At 38.2% G+C, this 19,871-nt stretch overlaps 1 protein-coding gene across 1 annotated transcript in view; it reads right to left on the bottom strand.

Moving 5' to 3' along the window:
• The window catches only part of LOC130927226 (receptor tyrosine-protein kinase erbB-4-like), a 453,841-nt gene that overhangs the window by 98,085 nt on the left and 335,885 nt on the right, over positions 1-19,871 (bottom strand). The window contains exons 13-16 of the mRNA XM_057852903.1: positions 19,642-19,774; positions 14,389-14,482; positions 5,476-5,630; positions 4,601-4,645 (exon numbers count right to left, since the gene is read on the bottom strand). Of these exons, the coding sequence (XP_057708886.1) occupies positions 4,601-4,645; positions 5,476-5,630; positions 14,389-14,482; positions 19,642-19,774 (427 nt within the window). The remainder of the gene's footprint in view (positions 1-4,600; positions 4,646-5,475; positions 5,631-14,388; positions 14,483-19,641; positions 19,775-19,871) is intronic.

Genomic DNA, 19,871 nt, shown 5'->3' with positions numbered 1-19,871 from the left:
CACCCAGATGCACCCAGCTTGGAGGTTACTGCCCCTAGTGTCCCGATCACTACTAGCACCACTGTTGCCTTCACTCCCCACATTTTCTCCAATTCTTCCTTCAACCCTTGATATTTCTCCAGCGTTTCGTGTTCTTTTTTTTCCTGATGTTGCTATCGCTCGGGATTGCTACATATACAGTGGGGCAAATAAGTATTTAGTCAACCACCAATTGTGCAAGTTCTCCTACTTGATAAGATTAGCGAGGCCTGTAATTGTCAACACGGGTAAACCTCAACCATGAGACAGAATGTGGGAAAAAACAACAAAAAAGCCCCCCAGAAAATCACATGGTTTGATTTTTAAAGAATTTATTTCCAAATTGGAGTGGAAAATAAGTATTTGGTCACTTACAAAGAAGCAATATTTCTGGCTGTCAAAAGAGTTCTAACTTCTTCTAACGAGGTCTAACAAGGCTCCACTCGTTACCAGTATTAATGGCACGTGTTTTAATTCATTATCGGTATAAAAGACACCTGTCCACACTCAGTCAGTCAGTCACATGCCAAACTCCACTATGGCCAAGACCAAAGAGCTGTCGAAGGACACCAGAGACAAAATTGTAGACCTGCACCAGGCTGGGAAGACTGAATCTGCAATAGGTTAAACGCTCGGTGTAAAGAAATCAACTGTGGGAGAAATTATTAGAAAATGGAAGACATACAAGACCACTGATAATCTTCCTCAATCTGGGCTCCATGCAAGATCTCACCCCGTGGCGTCAAAATGATAACAAAAACGGTGAGCAAAAATCCCATTATCACACGAGGGGACCTAGTGAACAACCTAGAGAGCTGGGACCTTAGTAACAAAGGTTACTATCAGTAATACAACGCACTGCCAGGGACTCAAATCCTGCACTGCCAGACTTGTCCCCCTCCTAAAGCCAGTACACGTCCAGGCCCGTCTACGGTACGCTAGCGAGCATTTGGATGATCCAGAAGAGGACTGGGAGAATGCGCTATTGTCAGATGAAACCAAAATAGAACTTTTTGATAGAAACACAGGTTCTCGTGTTTGGAGGAGAAAGAATACTGAATTGCATCCGAAGAACACCATACCCACTGTGAAGCATGGGGGTGGAGACATCATGCTTTGGGGCTGTTTTTCTGCAAAGGGACCAGGACAACTGATCTGTGTAAAGGAAAGAATGAATGGGGCCATGTATCGAGAGATTTTGAGTGAAAATCTCCTTCCATCAGCAAGGGCATTGAAGATGAGACGTGGCTGGGTATTTCAGCATGACAATGTTCCCAAACACACAGCCAGGGCAACAAAGGAGTAGCTTCGTAAGAAGCATTTCAAGGTCTTGGAGTGGCCTAGCCAGTCTCCAGATTTCAACCCCATAGAAAATCTGTGAAGGGAGTTGAAAGTCCGTGTTGCCCAACGACAGCCCCAAAACATCACTGCTCTAGAGGAGATCTGCATGGAGGAATAGGCCAAAATACCAGCAACAGTGTGTGAAAAGCTTGTGAAGAGTTACAGAAAATTTTTGGCCTCCGTTATTGCCAACAAAGGGTACATAACAAAGTATTGAGATGAACTTTTGGCATTGACCAAATACTTATTTTCCACCATGATTTGCAAATAAATTCTTTAAAAATCAAACAATGTGATTTTCTGTTTTTTTTTCCACATTCTGTCTCTCATGGTTGAGATTTACCAATGTTGACAATTACAGGCCTCTCTAATATTTTCATGTGGGAGAACTTGCACAATTAGTGGTTAACTAAATACTTATTTGCCCCACTATATCACTACTGCTGTCTTCTGATGTTTATCCACCACCACTGTGTCAGGCTGGTTGGCCATCACCAGTTTGTCTGTCTGGATCTGGAAGTCCCACAGGATCATGGCTCGGTTGTTCTCGATCACGTTTGGAGGTTGACTCTGGGGTCTCCAGACTTTGACAAAACTTAAATAAAAAAGTCATGCGGATGCAAGGGCGTAGGTTTGCATAGGGATGGTAGGGACATAACACTACCAACTTTTCAGGATGCTCAAATTGTCCCCACCAACTTTTAATGACTTCAGTTATATATTTTATATATATATATACACAGGGTGACCCAAAAAAAGTTTACACTGCCATAATACAACTTAAATGCCATGTTTATTCAGTTTAGAATTAGAATTTAATCACAAATTATACATTATTGTAAAGAACATGTACAGTACACTCTACTTTTCAATGTGTCCTCCCTTAAGTGTCACAACAGCCTCCAGGCGCCTGCGGAACGCTTGACGGGTCTTCTTTATGTAGGATGCTGTCATCTTTTCCCAAGATCTAACAATGGGCCTCTCCAAGGCTGCCACAGAAGTTTGTGGCTTCTTACAGGCACTGTCCTCCACAGTTGCCCATATGCTATAATCCAGGGGATTGAGATCTGGACTCTGGGGTGGCCACATATCACCTTGTCAATCAACTTTTTGGTCCGCACAGATCGGGTTTTCTAGACCCAGGTTTTCGTGAGGCTGTTCCAGTATCTTTCAGCTTCTTTTTAACTTTGTAGACTGCACATCTGGATATTCTCAGATTTGCTGCAATCTCAGTAGGTGTCAGACCGACACGCAGCAATTCAGGTACAGCTAAAGTTTTCTTCATTTTCAGCAGAAGCACAGGAATTGTAGAGACGAGAGATTACCAACTGCATTTAGTGACCTTAATGAATCACTTAAGCATGACAACCTATTTAGATATGTTTCAATGGCTTTTAAACAAGAAGTCAACTGAGTGTAAACTTTTTTTTGGGTCACCCTGTATATATATATATATATATATATATATATATATATATATAGATCGTCTTCCCATATGTTGTAAGGATAGAATTGAATTGACCCTACCATTATTCAGTGAATCATTTTCATGATGTTCAGACTTACATTTACCCCTGTTCACTTGCTGAATGTGTTGGTCCATCCCCCCCCCCCCCCCCCCCTCAAACGCACGTTTGATTGGCCGATGACTAGACCCCTCTCCTACAGACACTGCACACTCACACAACCCCAACAGAAATACAGGTCAACATGTCGCCTCCTCCTCCTCCTCTTAAAAAGAGGAGGGTTATTATTATTATTATTATATTTTTTTTTTACCAGCAACAGCCACTTTAAGTAATGTAAAAAAAACTGAGGAACACACCCTAATTTTGCTACTGAAGGCCCGTCCTGCATCAGAGTTAGCATAGGATTAAAGTGTGAACTTGTTAACCTGCAAAACTTGAGTAGGAAGCTGCTTAGAGAGAAGTGTCCTCCTGTATATGTTTTCTACTGTTAACGTTAATTAAACCGTGAGAAATGTGGTGAACTCTGCTGGAAACTCTAGCACCAGCAAATCATGAGCAAGAAGCTGCTTGGAGAGGGAGGTCCCATTCTGTATTTCACAGGAAAGTGTTGACAGTCACAAAAAACAAAAAAACAAAAAAAAATGAGCATGTTGACCTACACTTTTGAAACCAAATATCTATTAGTGCATTCATTCATTAATTAAAATGTATGTATTCATTTTCTACATTATTTAAATATACATATTTTTATTTGCAGGCTATGCAGACATTTTTCAGATAATCATACATTAATCATAATCAGGGTAAAAAGTTTAATTAATCCTTATCCAGATTTTTTTTCCCATAATTGCTCAACCCACTGATACACTTTAGAGATGAAAATAAGGGAGCAGAAGATGAAAGAGACAAACAATTAAAGCAATGTATTACTCTTCTGGTGAAGGACAATGTAGGCTAACATGTAGTTAGTTCCATGTATAGGTTAAGTAGTATCTCCCCCCCCCCAAAAAAATTGCAAACTGCGAATTTCCTTTATATGAAGCTAGGGGGAATTCCCCCATTTTGAAAAATGACTTCTCCCATGAAAATAAGAATTCTAACATTTTTAATTTTCACGTCGGAAATACAGCAGCATATTTGGGAGAAATGTAGCCCTGACCCCTGTTCATCCAATCTATTATATCTTATTAATGTCCCGTCCCCAGCAAAAAGTGTTGATGCAGGTTCTGCTGGTTGGTAAAAGAGATTAACCAATTAATAACCTATTAAATATGATCCTAACTGTTGGAAATGTGTGTAGTTGTATATTTTTTCCTGTCACAACAGTACTGTATTTTTCGGACTATTAGTCGCACCGGAGTGTTAGTTTACTTGATCAAATCCAACACATAGAACAGATATGTCATCTTGAAAGGCAATTTAAAATAAAAAAACAATAGAGAACAACATGCTGAATAAGTGTACAGTATGATAATGTTACATGATGCATGAACAACAAAATGCGAACGTGGCTGGAATGTTAACGTAACATAGCTATTAAGAGTTATTCAGATAACTATAGCATAAAGAACATGCTAACAAGTTTACCAAACCATCAGTGTCACTCCAAAACACCAAAATAACATGTGAAATGATATAATAATGTGTTAATAATTTCACACATAAGTCGCTCCAGAGTATATGTCTGCAAAACTGCAAATTATAGTCTGAAAAATACCGTACATCATGATTAGGCTCTGAAAATGAATAGGAAAGAAAATGCAATATTTTACCTGTCCATCCACCCAATACAATCTTGAAGTCTTGGTCCAGTGCACCTACAAATGAGGGAAAAAAAGTACATGAAATGGGAGGTTAACAAAATACACCACCATAAAATGCAATGCATTTCACACTACAAACCGTTGAAGTCACATTTAGCAAACACTACATTGCATGCTCACTTAATCCTCAGATTTGATTTGCTGTTGTCAACAGGTGTGTTTATCATTTTACCTTTGGTAAGCCCGTATGTGTACATAAAAAATGGATTGCATGAAAGGGTTAAAAAATAAAGGACATTGTTTTGTCCTGCTTCTTGTCTGTGATTTTGTCTGTTCCCTTTAAATCCCCTGGCTTGTCTTCTTGAGAGGGAGAGCTGCTTATGAAGCTGTACCTGTGACAAAGTGTCAGCCTGGTGTTTTCCATTTACGACTACATTGTTATGCTCCGGTGAGCTGGGGGATGTCACTCAGGAAAGGGGAAATAACACACTCGAATGACACACGCTCCCTGTGGAGTAAAATACCAAATTTTGTCTCACCAACCAGTGCTGAATATTGCATGTAGAGCTGACTGGCTAGTGAGTGATGGAGAGAAACGTGACCGATCCCTTCTATTCTTTGCCTCCTCTGTCTCATTTTCTCCTTTACATCTCTATTTATTGCTCTAGTCTTGAAATATGTCATCATATAAGTTTATGTTAGACACACAGTAGGAGAATTCAAAGAAATGAATCACTGCAGCAATAATTAACATGTAAGAAGACACTTCTCATGAAGTCTACTTGGCTCCATTGGTATCATATTTAGTCATTTGATACTGGTGTCTCAGCATTTGCAAAAGTACACATGAGCATATAGTCCTATAGACATTTTTCATAACTCACCCTTGTGTACAGTTGGCATGGCATGGATGACATTCATTGTTGCTTTCAGCGTACTTAAAGATAAAACTGTTTGCGCCTTGCAGTCCATCCGGGCACTTTTCCACACAGTTAGGCCCATCTTTAAAATTGATGCATTTCACACAGTGCTCTGGGCCCTGCAGAAAGAAGCCGAAAACATTTTTTACTCGGATATAATGAAACATCAAATGGCAAAACTCCTCAGGGCAAGCGGTATGGAGAATCACCAAAATTGTGTCTCTGTGTCTGTCGGGATAGTGATCTAGAATCAAAGAAACAAACAAACAAACAAAAAAAACAGTAACAAAAATAAATATTTAATAAAAAATGAAATAAAGCAATTAGGAGCTAATAATAATGTTTTCGATTTAAGAGACAAATGTGGCAATTGGGAGAAACATCACACATTGTATCTTTGAATATAAACCAGAATGTAACTGTATGTATAAACCAGCTTGAAAGTAACAGAGAAAACAGAAGACCAAAGTGAAAACATGGACACGCAAAAAGACAGAAAAATGACCCAATATCATTGCCGAAAGCCAGTATGCAAGGGATGAACAAGTGAAGAAGCGCATGTGGAGGGGCAAAAGCAAATGAGACACATAAAACAGTGAGAGTGGAGGGAGCTCATAATAACCATTGCTCATAGCACTCACAGTGACCATAACAATCTGCCTAGAAGAGGATTTATGGTACTAATAAAGGGAGGAGGAAAGGAAGAAGAGAAGTGTTCTTTCAGACAATCAACAATCCTGAAGAACATCTAATTGTCGAATGACACACACATGCACACAAACAAATGTTAAGGCAAATAACTCAAAAAGATGTTAGCACTTTAACAGTCCATAGTGCTAAAATAAAAGGGGGCTATTTGCAGATGTGATAATGTGTGAGTTTCAAGTCAGTCTTATTAATCTTGAAGTATCACAAAAGTTTAATATTACTGACTTAAATCAAGCAGTTACCCAATTACAACATATGATGATGTTTTTTCACTGATTAAAATGTGCATTTACTTAAATAAAAGCCAACACAACTTGGAGAATGACCTATTTAAAAAAATACTGTAAACATATGTTTGGTATCCATTTGTATTCCTCAAAATTGATAGTGTGTGTAAAAGAGTAACTACAGTAAAGGCTTAGATTTTGTCGGTTACCCCTTCAGGAAATTCATGCTTTTGCCTTACTTATCACAGGCAGACCCGCAACATTAAACATGGCGGACACAGCAAAGATTCTTTTAGTTAGTAGGGCAATGTCCACATGTAGCAGGGCTTTTTAAAAATTAGTATTTTGCCCCATCCGTCAAGAAAAAAAACCAATGTCCAACTACCTTATTTAAAAGAAAAATGTAATTTACATAATGTATAATCTACATGTTCTTAACCTGAAACACAGTTTGTGTAGAAACGTTTCAAGTTTTTGTGTTTAACGTTTGGCATTTCTATCTTTTCAGGTTAAGAAATGCCGTTCACTTCAAGAGAAAAGGCATTTTGATCAGGCATTTTGCAGGCAGCGCTCATGTTGCACATTTATGAAAATCTGCCATAGAACCAACAAATATTTGTACTTTTCTTTGTATATTCAACTAATAAAACTTGTGACCTTCAACATAAAGTGTATATAGTTTTATTAAGATCCATCAACTAGCATGGGCATTTAGAATGGGGTCAACCATATTGGAACACCCTGTAAATACAAACTGTTGACAAATACTTCACAAATCAACAATAAATCATTTATCAACAGTTTACTAATGATCTATTAACTAGTAAAACGGATAGTTATTATAAAGTGTTACCAAATTTTTTTTTTGGTTACAGCTTCATTTTGTGAAGTTACACTTGAGCAATTTGCTATAAGAATTGTAAATACGTTAGCATTGGTAGCATTTAAGATAGCAGAGTTTTGTTAGGCAAATTGGGCTAATTTAATCTACTGAATTTACATATTGGTCGGCCTAGATGGACGTTTGAACACCAGTTGTTTTGTGTCAAGTGTTTAATTGTTAAAATGCGTGTTGTTTTGAACATAAGTGTACATATGTGTTACAGCTTGACAAATTGTCAAAAGTGAAGGAAGTAAAAAGCTTTAAAAATTGTTTGATGTCTGTAGAGCTGAACAACTTCACGTTTAGTGAGGACAGAACACGTCATATTAAGAAACTAAAGTAAAAAGATACTGTGAGGTACAATAGGATACTGTTTATGCGACTTAAAAAAAACAAAAAAACAACTGGAGACAAAATGGCGGACGAGACTCTGGCGTCGTAAAGATGAGATCGCGTAAATCTAGTACGTCGTAACCTGGGGACTACCTGTACATTACAGTATAATTCGATTGATTCGTTCCACAGCCCAAAAACCTAAAGTATGCTAAATCCTCAATAAATACTGTAGGTACAATTACACATCTAAAAACAAATAAATTATGAATACAAATCATAATAATAATAATAGATCTGAAATTTAAAAAAAACAAAACAAAAAAAAACATTTTTTCTGTCACCTCAACTTCTAGAGACTAGGTTGGAGGGGATGGCAGGTGGAGGTAGAGGAATGGTACATCTGCTTGAGGACCGTTAAGATCGTAGACATATTCCGACCATATTGTTGAGCTGTTTCACTAACCACGTTTATATTTTCTATCATTTTCTTCTTAATTTCAATGGTAAGCATCCCCTTTTTCCATTTTTCGCCACCTGCACAAACCTTCTTGAGACCCATGATGGTTTCTCTAAAAAGAAAATCCGCCATGCTGCCGTCTTGCGGGAAAACTATAATATTGTGACGCTGTCGTATTTCGAGCATGTCATAAAATGTCGAGTCAAATTTCACATTGGATGTCGAAAGGATCGTATGTCGATGCGAGCATATGTCAAGGTACCACTGTATAAATAACCACAATGGGAGTACACTGAACTCCCATGGGGCAAATTAAAACTGTTTGACCTTTTGAAGACTTTAAAGAAAATGAATAACAGTAGTTAAAAATCTGACTTCTTAAAAATGAAATTCAAATTACTAATAAGGGTTGTTGTTTTTTTTTTTTTTTTAAAAGGAAAAGGACCAAGGGGTCTTGTCTTTCAAAAAACAAACCTTCGTGAGCTTCCTCAAGAGAGTGATCTCATATTGTGTCCACAACACACGGTGTTGTGCTTATGTGGTCATATACCCAGCCACACCACACAGGGCATTAGGCCAATCAAATCACTTTGTGTAAACTCTAATGTAATTGCTATGGGCTCTGTAACCATAACACGATTGCTGTAATCCATTTGGTCGCCTAGGCTGCTCATGCGGTTGCTACACGAGGGTGCAACAGGTTAACATGAGACATTCCCATCATACACTGCATGGCAGAATACATAGTGAGTGGAAAAGGAAGGAAAGGGCTTGTGTACGTAGACATGTGCAGAGAGAGCTTGGCACTAGCTAGTTTCTTCTTTCTCAAATGGGGCCGAATTCAGTCAGGTCATGCGTATCTTATCACAAAATACATGAAATTAAAGTGAATCATTCAATACAGATTTTTTCTTGATTGATAAAAAAACAGATCGCCTCCGGTTCACCCTAATCAGGATAAGCCCTTTTGAAAATGGAGTTGGATGGATGATAGTAAACCAGTGAAAACTAGGACATAGGGTTGGGAGAATAATCCTTCTTATTGATGAATTAGAACTCATTTTTCAGGATAATCGTTCTTTTTTTTTTTTTTTTAATATTTTTTTTAGGTTCTTCCATAGTTCAGAGTGTGTCCTCACATAGACATGCGGCAACATTTCTGCAAACACGGGGAAGATTAAGTAGCGATAGAGTAGGAGTTTAAAAAGACTCACTGTTGCCAAGTCAGCGATTTGTTTGCTATATTTAGCCATTTTTCCCTCCTCCGGGTGATCATTTCCCAAAAAGTGACTAGCCACTTTAATTCCAGCTTAGAAACAAACACCATGAACAGAATTATTTTCAGAATGACAAGGCACCCTGTAGAAGGCAATCACAGCATTTATTCCACATATTATTGCCAAAGGCATGGTGCCCATTTAAACATTGCAAAAGCAGTGATTGAATTATGTTGGAAACTTTTGACCTGAGGCATGTGATTCCAAGCTCCAAATCATTTGCATGGGAATGTGGCAGTGTTACTGTTACTTTAACATATATGGGCAAGCTATGAAAGTAGTTTTCATCATTTTTCTTTACTATTAAAGTCTGTGTTGTTTTCGTCAACGATGACAACATTATTTTGTCAACGAACACTTTTTTCATGACGATGACGAGACGAAAATTAGCTAAAAACGTGTTTTGGAAGACTAAAACATTATGATATGAGTGCCAGTTTTTGTCTGACAATATAAAACGAGAAGAAAATGCGCAACACTTTCTGTCACATATTCATAATGTACATAATGTAACTACACATTTTATGTGTAGTTAGCCTGTAGTGTTTGGTTATATCACTCATGTGACGTGGTGCGCCCCCCACCCCAAACTCGCTCTCAAGTCTTGCACACACAGTAAGATTTGTTTTCTTATCTTGCACAGAGAGAATATCCAATTTTGCTTTAGCCTTTAAAGATCTATGCTGGGTGATCATCACACACTAAATGCAACTCATATCATTAGCATAGCATTCACATTAGAGTTAGCCTTATGCTAATGGAAAGCGTCCTTATTAAACTTTTTTTTTTTTTTTTTTTTTAAACAAACAGTTGGGTATAATTAATTGGAAATTAATGTACTGATTTCCTGCTGAGTGTGTATTATCACCAAGTTGGCATTGTTCTTGTACAGTGTATCACAAGTGAGTACACTCCTTGCATTTCTGCAAATATATCTTTTCATGGGACAACACTGACAAAATGACACTTTAATACAATGAAAAGTAGTCTGTATGCAGCTGATATAATAGAGTTAATTTATTTCCCCTCAAAATAACTCAAAATATAGCAATAATATCTAAACCCCTGGCAACAAAAGTGAGTACACCCCTTAGAAACTACATCCCTAAATGTCCAAATTGAGTATTGCTTGTCATTTTCCCGCCCATATGTCATGTGTTACTAGGTCGAGGTGTGCATAGGGACCAGGTGTGTTCAAATTTGTAGTGCAGCTCTCACACTCTCTCCTACTGGTCACTGAAAGTTCCAACATGGCACCACATGGCAAAGAACTCTCTGAGGATCTTAAAAGACGTATTGTTGCGCTACATGAAGATGGTCAAGGCTACAAGAAGATTGCCAACACCCTGAAACTGAGCTGCAGCACAGTGGCTAAGATCATCCAGCGTTTTAAAAGAGCAGGGTCCACTCAGAATAGGCCTCAGGTTGGTCATCCAAAGAAGCTGAGCGCATGTGCTGAGCGTCACATCCAAATGTTTTCTTTGAAAGATTGTCACAGGAGTGCTGTCAGCATTGCTGCAGAGATTGAAGAGGTGGGGGGGGGGGGGGGGCGGGGGGTCAGCCTGTTAGTGCTCAGACCATACGCCGCACTCTACATCAAATTGGTCTGCATGGCTGTCACCCTCGGAGGAAGCCTCTTCTGAAGACAGTACACAAGAAAGCCCGCAAACAGTTTGCTGAAGACATGTTAACAACATGGATTACTGGAACCATGTCCTATGGTCTGATGAGACGAAGATAAATTTGTTTGGTTCTGATGGTCTCAAGCATGTGTGGCTGCGACCAGGTGAGGAGTACAAAGATACAGTAAGTGTGTCATGCCTACAGTCAAGCATGGTGGTGGGAATGCCATGGTCTGGGGCTGCATGAGTGCTGCAGGTGTTGGAGAGTTACATTCCATTGAGGGAAACATGAACTCCAATATGTACTGTGAAATACTGCAGCAGAGCATGATCCCCTCCCTCCATAAACTGGGTCGCAGGGCAGTGTTCTATCATGACAATGACCCCAAACCTCCTCCAAGATGACCACTGCTTTACTGAAGAGGCTAAGGGTAACGGTGAGTGGTGGCCAAGCATGTATCCAGACTTGAACCCAATAGAAAATTTTGGGGGGATCTTCAAGCGGAAGGTGGAGGTGCACAAAGTCTCAAATATCCGGCAGCTCCGCAACGTTGTCATGGAGAAGTGGAAGAGAATTCCAGTGGCAACCTGTGAAGCTCTGGTCAACTCCATGTCCAGGAGAGTAAAGGCCGTTCTGGATAATAGTGATGGCCACACAAAATATTGACAGTTGTCATGTTGTATGCTATTATTGACAACTTTCACTAAGGGATGTACTCACTTTTGTTGGCAGGGGTTTAGATATTAATGGCTATATTTAGAGTTATTTTGAGGGGAAAATAAATTAACTCGATTATATAAGCTGCACACAGACTGCTATTCATTGTGTTAATGTGTCATTTGTCAGTGTTGTCCCATGAAAAGATATACTTAAATATCTGCAGAAATGGGAGGGGTGTACTCACATTTGTGATACACTGTAGATACTACAATGTGTGTTTGTCTGTCAATGTTCATTCAAAATAGTTGGAAACCTTCGGTTATTTATTTTTGCAGTAAACATTTATCATTTTACAGCCATAATCATTTTTAATAAACGTCGACTAAAATTACACAAAGACAAACACATTTTGTGGTGACTAAAATATGCCTTACACTAATAAGTATTATCGTCCAAAAGACGAAGACGAAATTTAAAAGGGCTACCAAAAACAACATTGATTAAATGTTTACCTTTACTAATGCTCAGGTTTACATACAGTACTTTCTTGGAGGAAAAACATGTTTTGTTTATAACTTTAACGGTAGAGTGGTGTGAAAAAGTATCAACCTTTTGGAATTCCTCACATTTCTGCATTAAATCACCATCAAATGTGATCTGATCTTTGTCAAAATCACACAGATGGAAAAACTGCCTGTTTTAAGTAAAACCACCCAAACATTAAAAGGTTTTCATATTTTAATGAGGATAGCATGCAAACAATCACGGAAGGGGAAAAATAAGTAAGTGAACCCTCTGCCTAAGGAGACTTAAAGAGCAATTGAAACAAATTTTTACCAAAAAATTTAAGTCAGGTGTGTGCCCAATCACTGATGAGTGGTTTAAAGCTGCCCTGCACACTATAAAACACATGCCTGGTAAGAATTGTTTGATGTGCATCGTGCCTCGTTTAAAAGAGCTGTCTGAAGACCTGCGATCAATCATTATTAATTTGTATAAAGCTGGGAAATGATAAAAAACATTTTCTAAAAGTCTTGATGTTCATCAATCGACAGTCAGAGAAGTTGTCTACAAATAGAGAGTTTGGCATTGTTGCTTCTCTCCCAAAGAGTGGCCGTCCACCAAAAATGACGCCAAGAATTCAGCGCAGAATACTCAGAGAGGTAAAAAAAAAGAACCCTAGAGTGCCTGCTAAAGACTTACAGAAATCACTGGCACAGTCCAATATCTCTGTGCACACATCTATATTTATATGTAAAACGATGGCCAAGAATGGTCTCCACAGGAGGATTCCACGGAGGAAGCCACTGCTGTCAAAAACAAAAAAACAAAAAACAAAAACAAAACATTGTTGCTCATTTAATGTTCGCAAAAAGGGACTTGGACACTCCACAGAAGTTTTGGCAAAATATTTTGTGGCCTGATGAAATCCAAATTTAAATTGTTTGGGAGTAACACACAACGTCATGTGGGGACGAAAAATGGAACAGCTCATCCACATCAACACCTCATCCCCACTGTGAAGCATGATGGAGGGAGCATCATGATTTGGGGCTGTTTTTCTACTGTTTGCATACTGTCCTCATTAAAATATGAAAACCTATTAATGTTTGAGTGGTTTTAGTTAAAGCAGTTTCATCTGTGTGATTTTGACAAAGATCAGATCACATTTGATGGTGATTTTACGCAGAAATGTGAGAAATTCCAAAAGGTTCAGATACTTTTTCATACCGCTGCATATAGTATATTTTTAAGAACAGTAATCATCTTTATCGGACAAGTATGTTTGAAACAGACATAACATTTTTTTTTTTTTTGGACTCTCAATGCAAATCTATTATCACACAAAACAAGCCACTATAACAAAAGTACATTCAGGATGTACCACATAAATACATACTGTACAATGACCTGCATTTCAGCAGAATTGATGCACTTTAAGGCTAAAATGAAAGAATAGAATAACTTGACAAAAAGCAAAATGTATGGATTATATCCTTGACGTCTGCATTTTGTATAAACTAATATACCAAGCAGAAGTCCATACATTTAAACAATTCACATGTGATTAAAATTCCTGTTTGGTTTAGTTGTTCCATATTCCACTGAGAGGCAAAGATTGAGCATTAATTTGTGCAAGACACAGTTGGTACTTAATCCTTAAAAAAATGGAAAACGTCTACAAGTTGTGAAAGTATTCAAATACTAACAGACCTTGCCATTTGCAACTTTCACATCACAAAAATGACTTGAACAATGTTCTACAAACTGAAGTTTGCAACCCTGTGCCCTTACCACTCTACAGTTACACCTGTCAATCAAACAGAAAGATAAGCTTTTAAAGGTCTTCACTTCAGCGTGGGTGGTTTGCAGGAGAGCCAGATGGAAACTTCTCCTACTCTGTCAAATGCAAGCAGGTGCTACTAAAAACAACTGATTGAGCAAGAACTAAAGTTTGCTTTAGAATAGACATACAAAAAGGAAGGAAAAATAAAAACAGCATTGTAAAAACTGAAATGTGTAAAAAGCCAAGTGCTAACTGCTAGCAAAATTACTAATGTATTTTTGATCCCTTTTTTTGTTGTTGTGAAGACTCTTTGCTCTTGTTAAATTTCTGTCAGCTGTCTGCCAGGTTTTAGAGGATTTATGAGCTCAATATCAACATTCAGTTTGCCTCCTGGTTGCTGAGTCTAGCAGCGTACTTACCGGACCGTGGCAGGTCAAAGAGTCGCCATCAGCCCGCTCACATTGGGGATCACACTCCACACACACTGATTCGTTGGCGAACTCTCGAATAGCCCTGAGAGATAAGTTGGACAGGAAAGATATTGGCTAATGCATCCGGTATACAACATTTTTGTTTGATAATGAGCTACACACACTGCTGATAGTTAAACAATCTGCTTATACTACTATCAGTGTGAGTGTTAGCAAGATTTAAAGGGAAACACGGATAGAAAGACATGTAGTTCTTAAAACATAAATGTTAGTACGCGCTATAAAAATTTGATATTGAAACCCCTCTTAATGTTTTCGTTTTAATAACATTTTGTAATATTATGTTGACTAGTAGGTCGCTCATTGTTGTTGATGTCGCAGGGCGGTGACGTCACATGGGTACGCTGCCGGCCTTCCACAGTGTCACTCTTTAACTATATTAACATGTCGTCGGTTCTGCCCTTCCAGATTGAACCTGAGCAGAACATTAATGAGAAGGACAGCAAAAGCAAAATGATCAGGAAAGTAGGGATAAAACAAGTAGCGTTCATGTGTCAAATTTGCTAATGACAGCGCTCTCCTGCTGTAGTGACGGAGCAGGAGAGTGTTTGCTGTCAAAACTGTTTACAGACTTTCATGCGAAACTATTTTGTGATCCAACTTATTCCAATATTATCATGGAAATGGTTAGAATCCAGAGCTGTCGTATGCTTTACATATGATTAGGGTATACAGTGAAACACAGCTGTTTGTTTTTTTTTTTTTCCAGATAGCCCGTACATTACAGCTAATGAAAACGTTGATGCAGTTTGCCTCTACTGAGACGTCTAATGTGTTACCTTTTTTTTGTCAGGTAAAAGAGCTGTCAAGGTCGATGATCATCCTGCCGGTGTTCTCAGATTTATCAGACTTATGAGATCTTGCTCCCGAAGCTTGCTTCCCGGTGAATAAGCGACACGGAAAACGAATAAATAAATGTATTAAACTTAGTTTTGCTGGCTATTTGTATAATTTTCTACCCAACAGATTATAATCACGCCTTATTTTGCATATTGAGATCTAGGTGCCTGATGTGGTGTAAGGCAGAGAGAAGGGCGAGTGGACACATGCGTTCAGATTCATAGCTCGAACTTGCGCCGTTTATTGGCATAAGCTTCGGCAACTCCTCAACAACATACAATTGAACATAAGTATCATATAGTAAAAATACAACAAAAATAATATTTATATCTCTCAAAAAATGTTCACAAAAGTAAAATCTGTATTAATGATAGCGGTGGATAGGGGTGTCAAAATGTTGTATTCTAATTTGTATTAATGATGCCCATTTCTCACATAGTTAAACAACAGTGCAAAGAACTGGCATTCATGAATTGCAAAATACACAAAAAACTTAGACTTTGGTCAAACTCTAACATTTTAGCAACTCGTTCAGCTCAATGAATACACTGGATGGCAATATTTAGTCACACTATACAAACTATGATGCTGGGAGCCATTATTAGGTGTCTTTGTCATGTTTATGTGCCTTTTCAGTTCTTTTCTTTCCTTTCCAGCACATGATTCAGCTGGATGGGCGGGGCTGTGCCACACACCTGTGGCGCATTTGGAGCACTCGTTATTTAAAGACAGCTGTCACAGTGTACGAGTGTCAGACTATTACATTCTACTTGCTTGCTTACCGCTGTGTGCATCTTCTGGAGATCTCTTGCCTGTTAGTATATTTTTTTTGTTGGACTTTGTTGTTATTTGAATAAGCTTTTTCTGGCCATTGTTGCCTTCCCCTTAGTTCTCTCGCCGACTAGGTTCGTGCCCTTTTTGCGTTGCATTTTTCTCTCGCGTGTTTTGAGGTGCTCCCTTTGTTCTCGTTTTTGTAATAAATACTTCTAATTTCAAAGTCTGTGTTTGGATCCATATTGTATCATAACAGTCTTAGCATCTCAACCCTGTGACGTCAACAACAATTGGGAGCTACTAGCTAATTTTAAAAATGTTGTTAAAACAAAAACATTAAGAGGCATTTTAATATCAAATTATTATAACTCGTACTAACATTTATGTTTTGAGAACTACATGTCTTTCTAGCCATGGTTCCCTTTAAATACACTTTGCAAAAGGTACAACCACTTTAAAATTCCTTTCAGAGCAACCGTCTTTTTCTAATACTAGAACAGACAAGTTTTTAAATGTGACCACACTGCAACTGACTTGGCAGTTTGCCTTTGTTTTGGGTTTTGGGTACCGCTCTTTTAGTAAGGGAAGGGGTAACCATTTTTCATCGCTGTAAAAGATCAAATGTCCCAGTGGGCTCTAAATGAAATTAGTATTTATAATGCTTCATCTACTTCATAAAGTCTTGTAGGAGCCAGGGGAGATTGGCCTTTATACGTGAGCTGGCTCAAGTATAAAGGATTCAAATGAGCTGGAGCACATCACTCTGGACTTGAAGGTGGTTGGACAAATTGCTGTTGTATACTTCCATATTTAAATCTTATCCCCAAATTCATTGCTTTTCAGCAAAAATAACAAAAAAAGAAAACAATTAGCAATTTTTGGGACAAATTTGTCGCTAAAACGTTTCAGACAAAAAGAGTAAATCTAAAAGACGACAATATCGATGCTTTGCATTTCAATATATTTGATACGTTTATGCTTAACTAATTAATACTTCAATCCAGATAAATGTATCGTTAAAGCCTCCTAATACTAGTATATGGTAAGCAATGGTGTTGGGAGATTGGAGTGTAAGAGATTTACATTGGGTGCATTGATGCTGTGATGGGGCAGGCAGTGCCGATGATTTTTGGGACAGGTAGGCACGGCGTGGCCCCGTGCGCAAGCAGTGACTGTGACACGCAGTGACACGCCTAGCCCCCCTGCCCTATCCACCTTTCCAGTGCTCCTTCTTCTCCTTTTCATAAGTCCAGTCAGTTGACACTTCAAATGCATCCTTTTACAGTCATTCATTAAGTTGAATTATTTTGTAGGTTATTAGTTGAACTCACCTGGGGGACATGATGTGTTGGCTGTGAGGTGGAGAACATCAAGATAAATGTTCAAAGTCAAGGGACCCCCTAATGACACTCTTCAGGGCTGCTCTTCAAAGTGACTTACCTTTACACTTTAAATTGTTCTTTTGAACCACTGAAGTTATTAACTATTAATTATTATCCTGAGTGACTGAACAATATTGCTGGACTTAAAAGGTATGACAAAGAGCCCTGTGGTGTTTCAAAAAGAAACTTTACTTATGAGTGACGGTTTATGCCACAAGTCTGTATCATGAACATGAGACTTTTTGTTGAATGTCCAAAAGTAAGACAGCATTATCAATGATAGGGAAAGAAACTTCAATGTAACTCTGATTCTGTTACAGCTGTACCTAAACTGAGTAGTCCTGTATTGTGTATGATTTTGTATAAATTACATTTTCAGATCAGGTTGCCATGTACAGTGGTACCTTTACTTAAGAAATTAATTGGTTCTGGAAGTAGTTTCGTAACTTGAAAATTTTGTGAGTACAGACGAATTTTTCATGTACCGTAATTTTCAGACCATAAGTTGCACCTGACAATAAGCCGCTACCTACCAAATTTGACACGAAAACGACATTTGAAAGCGACCAGTAAGAGGTGTCCTCACTGTATTATGGGATATTTACACCAAAAGATAATAACTGGTAACAATTTATTTGACAGCGGCAACATAAGACTGTCAAAAGACCAAATGAACCACCATGAAGCTTTGAACAATTGGGCTGCAAAGCTTCATTGCTTCAAGAAGCTTGATTTGGCCATCACTGCTCCCTTGGGGGAGACAGCCAACCTCTGCTGCCGCCAGCTGTCAACACTGATATAGTCCAACATATCTCCTAGCATGCATTGCAGCGCTACAAAGGTAAATAACAATCAAAGTGTTCTGTTCAGAAAATATTTCTTCAGTTACTGTTCCAGTTGTTTCATTGACTGCTAGTTATGGTATTTGGTAACACTTTATTTGACAGTGGCCATAAGCGCCATAAGACTGTCATAAGACAATCATAATTATGACATGACACTGACATGACCATTAAAGAATGCTTATAACAGATGTTATTTAGTGTCATCCGGCAAATTATCTCACTTTTGAATGGATGTAAAATATTGCAGCTGGACGTAAATGGAGTTAGTGACATAATTTGCCGAATGACATTCAGTAATACCCATGATAGTGTCATAATTATGATGGTCATATAACAGTCTTATGAGGCCACTGTCAAAAAAAGCGTTACCTATTAACCCAAATCAATCAACAAATACTCCGCACTGGACTATAAGCCGCATGATTCAAAATGAGAGAAAAAAGTAGCGGCTTATAGTCTGAAAATTACGGTAAATGCCCTAATCCAAGTCACCAGAATTCAGAAAAAAATCTTTTATAGAATAAAATGCCTCAAAACATTTAACAAATAGTACATGTTATTAGTTGTGCACAATGTAAAAAACCAAGAATATACAGTAGTAAAGAATAAAAGGTAATACCCTCATATAAAGCTGTTGGAACACAAGGAGCGGATGAATAGGACGCTGGGATACACACATACGCATACAGTAGAGGTCCCACTTAGCCAATTGCATGCCAGGAATGCTAGCCAATAGCAGTGCAGCTATAAGTATGTTACATTCAGTAAAGTCTGGCGAGTACCAGCCATACTGTATTTTTGCCTTATGTACCCTAAAATTTCTTCTGTAAAAAGAGGCAATATTTTCCCGTTGAGGCCTGTCTTAACCTTAAAATTCTGTATGTACAGACGTTCGTAAGTAGAGGTACCACTGTACTGTATAATGTATTTTTTTGTGCTATTATTATGCTTCAGTGTCATTAAAGCATTGTGTGATATGTAATTATATGTGTTATTTATTGTTTGGTTTTCATTTCATATGTAGGGAAAAGAAGTGCTGCAGCAATGCTTTATTGAGTTGTTTACTTTTGAGGCGCTCATACGTAGCTGTGAGTGGCTTTGCGTAGCCTGGCTAAACACCATAATGTGATTTTGCATCTGCAGTGAAACATTCATTTTTCTACCTTTAGTGATGATTTTTTACAATGACGTATCTCAACTCATTATGTTTCGCGTAAGATGAGCGAAACCATGATATACTGTAGCTTAGCTGTCCATCGCCATCAATGGCAGCAAATAAGTGAATTAACTTGCAGTTTACATCTTCAAGCAAAATATATCTGTGGTCATGCATCACTTACCCTTCATACAGGTTGCAGTTTTCCACACAACTTTGTCCTCTACTGAAGTCCCTGCATGAGAGACACTGATCTGGGCCAGGACCCCAACATCCAGAATTGGAACACAATGGATCACAAACCATATGATCCTTGGCTGCTCAAGACAAAACACAATGCATAACTTTGTAAACACAATGTATGCAATTGTACATTTCTATCACAATTGTAGAAAGGATAAATATTTCTTTAAT

This window comes from Corythoichthys intestinalis, chromosome 12 (assembly GCF_030265065.1).
Source record: "Corythoichthys intestinalis isolate RoL2023-P3 chromosome 12, ASM3026506v1, whole genome shotgun sequence".
In the NCBI taxonomy this organism is placed as follows: Eukaryota; Metazoa; Chordata; class Actinopteri; order Syngnathiformes; family Syngnathidae; genus Corythoichthys; species Corythoichthys intestinalis.
This window is presented reverse-complemented; position numbering and strand designations above follow the sequence as displayed.